The sequence below is a fragment of the Grammomys surdaster genome, unplaced genomic scaffold (assembly GCF_004785775.1).
Source record: "Grammomys surdaster isolate TR1022 unplaced genomic scaffold, NIH_TR_1.0 134, whole genome shotgun sequence".
NCBI lineage: Eukaryota > Metazoa > Chordata > Mammalia > Rodentia > Muridae > Grammomys > Grammomys surdaster.
In genome coordinates this window covers 3481675-3493335 of record NW_021604592.1, presented here as the reverse complement: position 1 = coordinate 3493335, position 11661 = coordinate 3481675, and the positions used below count along the sequence as shown (strand labels likewise).

The window sequence follows — 11661 nt, the reverse complement described above, 5'->3', positions numbered from 1 at the left end:
AAATATAACTTCAAAGATGAAAAAATAAAATGAGAAGGGTACAGTTTTGATTATCCTCTCTGCTAAAACCAGTTCTTTTTTTGGAACCAGTTTTTTATTGGATTTTTTTTGGAACTTTTTTTTTAAACTTTTTTATTGGATATTTTATTTATATTTCAGATGTTACCTCCTTTCCCCATTTCCTGCCCCACCCAGAAGCCCCCTATCCCATCCTCCCTCCTCCTGCTTCTATTAGCATATGCCCTCACCCACCCACCCACTCCCACCTCCCCGCCCTCAAATTCCCCCACTCTGGGGCATCTAGCCTTCACAGGACCAAGGACTTCTTCTCCCACCTATGCCTAACAAGATCATACTCTCCAACTAATACAGTTGGAGCTATGGGTCCCTCCCTATGTGCTCCCAGGCTGGTAGGTTAAACCCTGGGAGCTCTGGTTGGTTGGTATTGTTGCTCTCCCCATGGTGCCACAAACCCCTTCAGCTCCTTCAGTCTTCTCTCTAACTTCTCCATTGGGAACCCCCTGATCAGTTCAATGATTAGCTGTGAGCATCTGCCTCTGTATATGTCAGGCTCTGGCAGACCTCTAAGGAGACAGCTATGTCAGGCTTCTGTTAGCCTGCACTTCCTGGCATCCACATCAGTGTCTGCCTTTGGTGACTGCACATGGGATGAATACCCAGGTGCAGCAGTCTCCAGACAGACCCTCCTTCAGTTTCTGTCCTGTACTTTGTCTCCATATTGGCTCCCATAAGTATTGTTTTACTCCTTCTAAGAAGGACCGAAGCCAGTTCTACATCTACCACACAGTCCTCCTGCTCTAGGCACCTGCCCGTTCCCACAGGAAACTGTTATTTAGTGCATGTATATTAGAAAAAATAGGGAATAGGTTTTCACACCTTATTTTTTTTTCTTGCCCAATTCTCCATATCCTATTGTGGAAATAACAAAGCTTTTCACTTCTGTTATTTGACAAGCTAATGGCAAGAGAGAGTGCATAATTAGAACAATACCACTTTCCTTTTTAATTTCTTTTCTAAGTTGCCAGTACCTGGGCATGGAACTAGAGCCTTGTGCATGCTAAGAATCTGCTCTGCCATTGAACTGCACCTCCAGCCCAAATACTTTGCTTTTTAAAAGTTCTCTTTTCTTGTTTCAAAAACAAGCTTTTCTTGTAAAATGGTAATAAATGAAATGACACAGAAGGAAGGAACTGCGTGGTCCCCTGTTACACCAAGTACGCATTTGGTAAGGGATTAGGTGCTTGATCGGTTCCATATTGTAACCTTCAGGATTCTTTCTAGCCTTTAAAAAATAAAAAATAAAAAACATCCTGAATCTAGCCCACAGACAGTAAGGTTGACAGAGACTTTGTGCTAATCGTTTGGTATACAAAAGAACATTGCGTTAGCCAGAATGAGCAGGTGTTTTTGTTTCAACTAAGTAGGACAGGAAGGAATGATATTAAATCAAAGGAGAAATCATTTAAGCTAAGTGACCTCAGGTTCACCAAACACTGGAAAAGGTTACTGATGTAGCTTTTTCTCAGAAAAACCATCAGCTCCTTCTACTCTGTACTGTTGGAATCCTAAAACTGGTGAAAAAATATACGTTCATAGTTAATATCTGCTACATGCTATTTATGAACAGGAGGAAATCCAGGTAGTCCTTCCACAGTATATTCTGACCCTAAACTCATAGCAAGGTAGTTGAAAGGTTCACAAGCATCAGTCATTTTGAACCTTTACTGAAGTGTAAAGTGCCTTTTGAACTGAAAATGTTAGCCATGTAGACCCCACTTATCTGGAGAGAAGATGCATCAGGAATTTGCTCTGATTCTCCTTGTTTCAAGCCTGTCTGTTGTAGGAAAAACAATTAAGCAGATACTAAACAAGACGTCTGTCAATAACAAATGTAGTCCCTTCTGGGCCTGCTTCAGAGATGCATTTTTAACACCAATTTATCTGTCGTTGGAGATGAGAGAGCTTGACTGCATGAAAATCCTCTCTGAGCTACACTGAGCTTGAAAGGGACATTTTTCTTGATTCAAGAGTAAAAGAATTAGATTTCCTTACTCCCTTTCTTAGAAATGTCTTTGGCTTGCATCTTACATACAGGATATGGACAGACTAGATTCCTGAGCAAAACACTAGTCTTCCCTTTGGGTCTGTCAATAGATACCAGCTTCCTCTTGCTTATTCAACTTTTTGGCTGGCTATATCCCCACCCCTGACCTTGGTAACAGCATCTTTTTTAGCAGAAACAGTGGTTTCCGACTTGCCTGATCTCGCTCACTTAAGCCTTAGATTAAGTCTTTCTTCATACCTCAGAGGTAATCTGTCCCCAAAGCCATTGCTGTCCGGCATCACTTGATCTTTCTCAGACTGAGCTCCCCAGTGACTGTGGGTGCTTCTCAGCCTGGTAGCTTGCTTCTTGGACCCCACCACACTTGGCCTCTTGATAGCCATTTGACACTAATGGCTATTTACTAGTTCCTCTCCCTGGTAATATTTTCCCCATAGAATATGGTATATAACATTCTTGATTTCCTTTGTTCTTTTTATGTGTATGTTTTCCTGTATGCATGTGTGTACACAGTAAGTATCCTTGGTACCCACAAAGTCCAGAATAGAGTGAGAGATCCACTGGAACTGAATTTTCATCTGTTTATGAGTCACCATGATAATGCCAGGAACCAAATCCATGTCCTCTGTAAGAATAGCAAATGTTCTTGTTTTGTTTGTTTGTTTAGATTTTTTATTGGTTATTTTATTTGTTTACATTTCAAATGTTGTCCCCCTTCCTAGTTTCCCCCCTGCAAACCCCCTATCCCATCACCCCTACCTCCTGCCTCTATGAGGATGCTCCCCTACCCACCTACTCCCACTTCACCGCCCTAGCATCCCCTTATGTTGGGGCATGGAATGTCCACAGGACCAAGGGCTTCTCCTCCCATTGATGCCCAATGAGGCCATCCTCTGCTATATATGTGTGAGCCATGAGTCCCTCTATATGTACTCTTTGGTTGGTGGCTTAGTCCCTGGGAGCTCTGTGGGGTCCATTTGGTTGATATTGTTGTTCTTCCTATGGGGTTGCAATCCCCTTCAGCTACTTCAGTCCTTTCTGTAATTCCTCCATTGGGGACCCTGTGCTCAGTCTGATGGTTGGCTGTGAGCATCTGCCTCTATATTTGTCAGGCTCTTAACCACTGAACCAATGCTCCAGCCCCAGTCTCTTGATTTTCATCTAAGTCCTTAGTTTCTCACTTCAATTATTAAGTCTTACCTTCCTAATTCTTAAAAATTCGTGAGACTTGAGACATAGTTCACCTGGTAGGGTGTTTATATAACATATACAGAGTCTCCAAAATGGGTTAAATTAGGCATGCCTGTAATCCCAGCACTGCAGAGATTCAGGAAGGGAGATAAGAAGTTCAGTACCATAATCGGTTTATCTAAGCCATCAGCCTTCTAGCTTTTCTTCATTGAGTGGTATTTGTGTGTGTGTCCTTGTGTGTGTGTGTCCTTGTGTGTGTGTGTGTGTGTGTGTGTCCTTGTGTGTGTCTGTCCTTGGGTGTTCTGGTCATAAAGTCTAATCAGTTAAACAGAGATGAGCATGGCTTCTATCTGTCTTTAATCAAGCTATCTGAATAGAAGAAAAAGGTTTGACACAACCATGTTAGTGGACTCTAAGAGACGCATCCTTATGAACCCTATATTAGTGCAATATATTTTTATGACACTTAGATTTTAAATCTTAGTTCATCCTGTATATTAAATTTGACAGATTTTTAAGCTTTAAAAGAATCTTGTGTTCTTAATCACATTTTTAACAAAATTGCAAGCCTGGTTGCCATTTATTGTGAGAAGATATGTTGCCTTAAGATAAAACACCATAACATTTTTGTGTCATGTTAACTGGCAAGACATTTAAAGTGTTAGTGGCAAAAATAACCTAGAAGCATGCATATATATATATGGAGAGAGAAATAGAGACAGAGAGAGACACAAACAGAGGGGGGATTAAAAGAAATAAAAAGCAAAGAACAAAAATGTTTGTGAATGAAATTAATTCTTTTGTTTCAGAACTAGAATTTAATTTAGGTATGTATTTAGGATGTGAAAATGTATATTTTTATATCTGTTGAATATTTTGGTCATTATGATGACCAACATAAGACATGCCCCCTTGTGTATGAACTATTGAATTTGACTTAACTTATGAACTATTAACTTGACTATAACTTATGAACTATTGAACTAATGAACTATTGAATTTGACTTAACTTATCATGAAAAAGCAGTTCTTTAAGCATCTATTGACAGTGAAAGTTTCATGAAGCAAAACATTGTCTTAATATCTAAAACAAGACTACTAAAGGCTGTATATAACCAGCTAGGGAACACATTTCAGTATTCCCACAGGAGCGTACCTTTCTTCCACATGGTCATTCTGGGCTCAGTTTCCCTCGTTGTATCCCTCTCACTTTCTGTGGCCCTGAGTGTTTCTCTGCATTTGGTAAGCAGTGAAGAATAAAGAAAGTGTATCTTAATTGCCTTACCTCAACGTGAGATGCTACACTCTTTGCTCATGTCATTAGCTAGAACTTTTACATTGAGATGCACAAGGAACCTGGAAGCATGGCTCTCTGCTGACTTGCTGCTCCCCGAAAGTAGTGGTCTGCTAGTGAATGCATGAACCCCAGTGGAGTTACCAGATCAACCATTCTTAGCATCTTAGCTACCAATGACTCCATTACTACCATCACCACCATATGGGAAACATTGATTTTCACTCAGAGAAAATAGCAGGGTCTCATCTCTTCATTACTTCCAGTCCACAATCTGCTTGAGGTTTACCTCCAGCTCTTGGAAGTTTACTAACCAATGAAAAAGTCCATGATGCTACCACACCCTCTCTTCCCACTCCACCCTTCTCTAGCACAAATCTTAATCTGCCAGAAGAGTAACAAAGAGAGAGCCACAGTTTCCTCTTTGAAAGATGAATAGAATAAGAAGTGCCTGTCCAGGAACAGTAATCAAACTCAGCCAGCAGGCTCTGTGAGGACTGCTTCTGCTGCAAGTGCTCAAGACCTCTTGGTTGGCCCAGTGCTGTGGACTGAAAGGAACCTCTGTGTCCTATATTCCGTGTGGCCCTCGGAACCCTCTGCATCTTGGGAGCCTCGACCTTGCTAATATTCATGACCAAGTCTCACAAGGAACACCTCTCTTTTTACTCAAGTCAAGACTATTTGCAGACCAGGGTTAAAACAGTTCAGAGACAATTTGCCAGGGTTATTCTCTTAGAAACATATATTTCCTATGTATATGACTGCAGTTTTACACATGTCAATGATTATAATTTTAACTGACCGTTTGTCCAGAAAAGCAAAAGCCATACCTTGGCTTTGAAGTCAAAAGGCCAGTGCTCCTAAAGTGTAGGAATATGGAATGACCACAGAACTGTCCCTCACCATGAAGTCCTTTCATTTGTGGTCATTTGTGTGGTTTTGGTTTTGTTTGTATTGTTTCTTTAGGCAAGCCCTTGCTGTGTAGACCTGTCTGGTCTGAAATTGACTGGGTAGTCCTGGCTGGCCTCCAGCTTGGGTCTGATCTTCCTGCCTCTGCCTCATGAATGCTGGTATTACAGGCTTTAGCCAACATTCCCAGCTGTGTTTACCTTTGTAATCATTCCTTTGTGTGGAGCAAGGAATGAAATTCCAGGCTTTGTCCATGTTTGACAGGTGTTCTACTGCTGAGCTCTGCTCCCAGCCTCACGATCAGTTAATTCATGGCTAAAGAGCTAAGGCCATTCAATAAGGAAAGGATATCCTGCTTAACAGAGTCTGGAAGGGATGTAACACAAGCAGCATTTTTTATGACCCAACAAGTCAAACATATGGTGACAAATATGTCCTAAGATTAACAAAATCAATATCTGATGGCTTGATCTAGGGACAGAATAGCAGCAGGGGAGAATGTGGTTAGCAGTGCTGGCCAATCTGAGATCAAGGGCCCTGAGCTTCCTGATGCTGTTTAGCCACTGCATTCTTCCATCTCGCTGTGTTCCTCACAAATGAAGCAAAGTTATTCATTGAGAAGCAAGCTGAACAATAAATCCTTCTGCTGATTTCAGTCAGAAGTACCCACTCTCCAAAAAAAAAAGTGATCTAAAATTGGGACATTTTCTAGAAACACAGAAGGAAGAATTAAACAGTTTACAGGTAACTTGTGCCAAATTAATATTTGAAGAAAGGAAGAGTGGGAATGTAGGAAAGCAATCCATACTTGCTAGTAATGTTATAATGATACTCTGTTTGAGTCTCTGATTTTACAGTCTCCTTTTATTTGTTCATGATAGTTCTTTGTCTACTGGTTTGAACCAAAAGCTACCCACGTGTTTTCTTTAACTCAAACTGTTTAGTATCTCACCGGCTATTTTAGCAGTTGAAATGGATGAATTTTAGAGTGTGGTCATAATTCTTAAAACATCTAAAATACCCTTTAGCCTCATCTTAGATGTCATTTGTATGCTGGAGTCTGTAGTCATTCTAAATTTGACAAGGCCTTTAGGAGAGCCATGAGCAAAGACTCAGCATAGTATGTACAGTTAGAAACTAGCAAGCTGAGAACCATTTGAGACATTTTATGGCTATGCTATGTTTCCTAGAGAAAAAGAAAACCTTGCTTGCAGATTTTTCCTGAACACCTCCAGTTACCTGAATAATTTTAAAAAATACAACTTTGGAGGGTGAAAAACAGCCTTTGTTCTTACTTTGAAAATATTTTAACTAACCTGTCCATGTTTATGATTTTTTTTTCAGTTTATATCTAAACTTCAGCTTCCGATATTTTTCCTGATGCTTTAGGATACAGATGAGTCTTAGGTCATGGTGTGCTGTGCCTCATGTCTGTTACGTCTTTCAGACTATAGCCCTTCTGTTGCAGCATGCTGGCTAAATCTTGCCTATAGCTGTGTTCAGGATGAGTGTAGATCATGTGAAAGGGAAAAGAGTGATTTTCCTGATATGGCATGCAACATCAGAGGAGCAGACTTCTTAGGAAAGTGAGGTGTTACCAGATAATCACGTGTTAATTTGGTACTTTGATTAGAATATGCCTTTGTTTCAGTTATAATGTCATGTTGATAATTCTGACAATAGGCAGTCAGGAATGTAGTCTTTGGTACTGATCTGGAAGTGACAAAATGTTATGAGCATTCTTCTCCACCTGTAATTGAGTTGATTTCCTTTAATACCATTTTACAATGAAGATATTAAAATACAAGACATATGTGTACAGCTTCGATAATTGGTTTTGCTTTTTGTGTTTGCTTCTGTAATTTCAAAGAATTTTTCTATCTGAACTTCTACGCCCTGAGTTGTTTAGAGTAAGTTTGAAATTATAGGTGTCCATTAAGTAGTTTTCAACTGTCAGTTCAAATGCCACACATTGTGCTATTAATTCATTATGAAGTGACACAGAAAGAACACTCATTATGTGATAATATGAAAACACATGCTTGTCAAAAACAAATAAATCTGTATGGAAAATACACCTGCTATGGTGGGGGGACCTCAGGGGACCATCGCACATGCTTGGGCGTTAATACCTTTTTTTCACATAGGAAAATGCACACAGAAGGTTTTAGTTCCAGTTCTCAGGGACTCTGTATCCTATTCAGAGCTTTCTTTTTTGTTGCTTATAGGTGGTATTATACCCAACTTCTAATAGCTCCAAGTCAGCAGAATTACACCGAATGATAGTACCCAAGAACAGTCAGGACTCGGACTTAAAGATCAAATTGGCAGTGCGCATGGATAAACCACCACACATGAAGCATAGTGGGTGAGTGTTTAAAAAGTTCTTCCCTCTAATCATTGGGCTTCATTTCAACCTATCACCTCTGTCTGTGGGGGAAACCTATGTATCAGACATTCACATGGAGTTGTCTCGAAAGGGAAACAAAACTGGCCTAGTAAGTTGCCTATGTTGCAAATCTATTAGCATCTCTGTGAATGGGAATTCAGTTATGTAACTGTCTTAGCAATGAATGGTGTTGGTTACTGATTGGGTTGCTATCATGTTATTATGGGGAATGCACCAAAAGGAACCATTCAGACACAGTTTATAGACATTTGGAAGTCTTTGTTACAGCTGTCTGGGACTATGCTCAGGTTCTCAGGACCTAAGTGTAGCCCTACACAAGCTTTTAAAGATGAGAGTGGAAGTGGGGCAGATACTGTATCCTGTGATCTCATTCAGCAGCTGCAGGGGAAGGTTTACACAAACAGGCAGTTTGACAGACGCTAAGGAGAATTAACTGAGGCATCTGGGCCTTAGGTCCCAGAATAGAATTATGTAATTTCCACGGGATTCTCCCATCAAGGAGATCAAATTCCAGTTAAACCCGACAGGACCTCAGCAAGATTACAAGATGGACGAACCCCTGCGCTGCCGTGCCCTGTCACACCATACCTGAATTGTGAAGAATATTTCTTAAATTTTTTTTTCTAAACATCTGGACTCATACCTGGTGTTCAGGTCTCTAGAAATAGTTAACCTTTCATAGACTATATTAAAGCTAAAGGGTACATCAGATATAACCCAGAAGGATGCACACATTTTGATGGGAGGCATGTGAGGTTTATCTAGTATACGAGTGAGGGGAAGCTAAATCAGTACTGGAATGAATGAGTACTTGGAAAACCAAGAGGTGAATAGCTTCTCGCCTGGACACTGCAGTGGCCTGATACAGCAGTTGTTGCTGCTGAGGTTCTGTTTCTCCAGTTCTGGTAAGGAACCAGTTCAGAACCCATGTCTGAACTCTTTTTGCCGTTGTTGTTTTGTATTGTTTTCAAGACAGTCTCGCTGTGAAGCTAGGACTGTCCTAGAACTCACTCTGTAGACCAGGCTGGCCTCGAACTCACAGAGATCCACACCAGCCTTTGCCTCCCGAGTGCTGGGATTAAAGACATGTGCCATTACAGCCAGCTCTAAACTCTTAAATAAAGTGAATTTTCAAAAATGTATATTTTTATCAACTTAAAACTTTAAGACTTCCAAAGCCAAATTTTAGCGTTCAAATGCTAGCTGTTGGGAAAGATTCTGATCGTTGTTTATTACTGTGAGGAGAGAGGGTTGCTGAAATGATTCACTTAAGTTTCGCAACAAACTTAGCAGTGTAAAAAGTTCATTCCACTACGATGGTCTGAGCTCTCAAACCTAATGCCCAATAAAAAGGCAGAGCTAATTTCTGGTTCAAGAGATGGTTAGAGCGTGTTGGTTGATTTGAGCAAAACAAAGTTCTGTGTTGGGCAGGGGTTTATTCACCGTGTCTCTTGGAAAGGGTCTAGAATTCAGGATACTACAATGTGGTATCTTTAATGTGTTAATATAAAAGAAAGTCTAGCTATGGTTCAACTCAGTATAGGTGAAGATCCTGGAGTTTACTACTGAGAGGCCCTTAATTTGTCAACTTGCCAGTTCCCTATAATATGTCTTTTAGGACTCCTCATCCATCCAGGAGGCAAAATCACAAGCTTATATGAAAAGCAAGAAAGAGACATTGGCTTGTGTATAAATAACTGTAGTAACAAGAGGCAAATGCAATAAAGTAGGAATGGGAACCTGTTGGAAATGATCGCCAATTTCACTTGGGGCAGGTTAGATAAAGTCACACACTACATCTGACATTTGAAGTAAAGGGGAAACTCAGCAGGTGGCCAGTGGGGAAAGAAGGGCATTTCTGTCCTACGACAAGCACTTACAAAGGCAAGAGTTCTGAGAGGGCTTTTAGCTAGTGGTGACAAGTTCATTGAAGTTTGCCTGAAGAGCTCTGAGACTATCGACCGCTATTTATCTAAAGTGCTTAGAGACTAGCAGGGTTTCAAATTAGACATAAAAGTATATAGCGTGTTCCAGGAACTAGAATACTTCTCTGTCTCTGTCTCTCTCTCTCTCTCTCTCTTTTTTTTTTTTTTTTTTTTTTTGCTGTATATCTCTTTCTCTTCATGGATGCTACAATAAGAAATAAGAACAGCCAAAAGCTGAATAGCCCCAGAAACCCCCAGATTGTGCCAAGGACAAGAACATAAGAATATGAAGTAAGACATGGGCAAGTTCTACAGCACTGATCACATATGGACGAAATCACTGCTGTGCCCTAGAACCTTTGAGTGTAGAAAGAGTCAAAGCCGGAGGATCAGTCTAACTGCATCACAAGGGAGGTGTGGAATAGGGGTGGCTTTCCTTCATATCAAATAAGAATTTGGGATTTTTTTTAACGTTTATTTGACTAAGCAAGATTTCCATAATGGTTCTGCATTGATGTCTGCCCAAAACCTGGTAGTGATGGGAGAAAATAAAGAGGATAACTCTTAAAACCCAGGGAATCGCCAAAGGATCCAAGAGTGTTCTGTGACTTGGTCATATAAGTCAGTGCCTCCCACTAGGAGGCACTAGAAGGTATTTCTGAACATTCAGCTATCCCTGTAGTTCATAGCATACAAAACTGTTGAATTCTAGAAATGAAAATATTTCTATTGCCCATCTACCACATTCAAGTATATTTTATAATAGTGAATCAGTAAAAAAGTTTACTATTCATATGAGAAGTAGTAGCTTAGCAACATTAGAGGTTTCAGCAGTGTTGTGAGACTGTTGATCCCCATGAGCAGGGACAGTTGGAGGCACTTCACCAGACATCTTCAGACATCTTCTATGGCTCCTTCAGTGCCTGTTTGGTAACAGATTTAAATATCCCAAATATTTTCCCCCCATCTTGCTATATACATGAAAATCTGATTTGACCAACAACGTAACTGTACTTATCACCTCCTAAGGTGCTTCCTAAATGGATTTTACTCTACACAATTACATTTGAAAACAAAACTGAGAACCTAAGCCTTTGCCTCCTGCCCTCTGTATCAAACACTAGAGCAGTTTTATATAGTGGGTTCACAGCATCTGTTTGAGACTGAATTGTGTCCTATCAATAAGTTATCCTAAAATGGATAATTATCAGATGAATAATGAATGATACAAATAAATAATAAGCCAACGTTAGAAATTAATTCATATAAAATATGATATTTGCTTTGTTGTTGTCAGTTACATGACTTACTTAGACAATAACTAGAGAGTTTTAGGCTTTTTGCCTTCAGAGCATGTCAGGTTTTGAAATGAATCCTCTGATGTATTGATCCTGATAGGTTCATACCTATCCTCTTTTTCAATAATATAGAAACAAATAATTCTTTTCTGTGAGGGCTCCTAGCATGTATTCTGATTTATTTATCACATTTAGACAGCTCATGCATTGACCCTAATTAGGGTGTATTTATGCTTGAGTGTAGGTGCGTGTGAATGTGTGTACTTGTGGTGGCCAAAGTCAAGTCGGAGGCTTTCTCTGTTGCTTTCTACGTTGTGGTTGTTGGTGGTTTTTTTTTGTTTTTGTTTGGTTTGGTTGGAGGATTGTTTTTGTTTTTGTTCTGTTTAAGACAGTGTCTCCCACTGGACCTAGAACTCTCCATGTCAACAGACTAGCTGAGCAGTGATCTCTGGAGATCTGCCTGTCTACACCCGCCCCCAGTGCTAGGGTTATGAGCACACCATCACAAGCAGTTTACTTTAAACCATGTCACAAGTCCCCTTGTTATATAT

The 11661-nt window shown here is 40.1% G+C and overlaps 1 protein-coding gene across 5 annotated transcripts in view; it reads left to right on the top strand.

Moving 5' to 3' along the window:
• Cadps2 (calcium dependent secretion activator 2) overlaps nt 1–11661 on the top strand; it is a 501414-nt gene that overhangs the window by 285628 nt on the left and 204125 nt on the right. For all 5 annotated transcript variants that reach the window (XM_028762525.1, XM_028762526.1, XM_028762523.1 and 2 more), the window contains exon 8: nt 7706–7845. In XM_028762525.1, coding sequence (XP_028618358.1) covers nt 7706–7845 — 140 coding nt within the window. The remainder of the gene's footprint in view (nt 1–7705; nt 7846–11661) is intronic.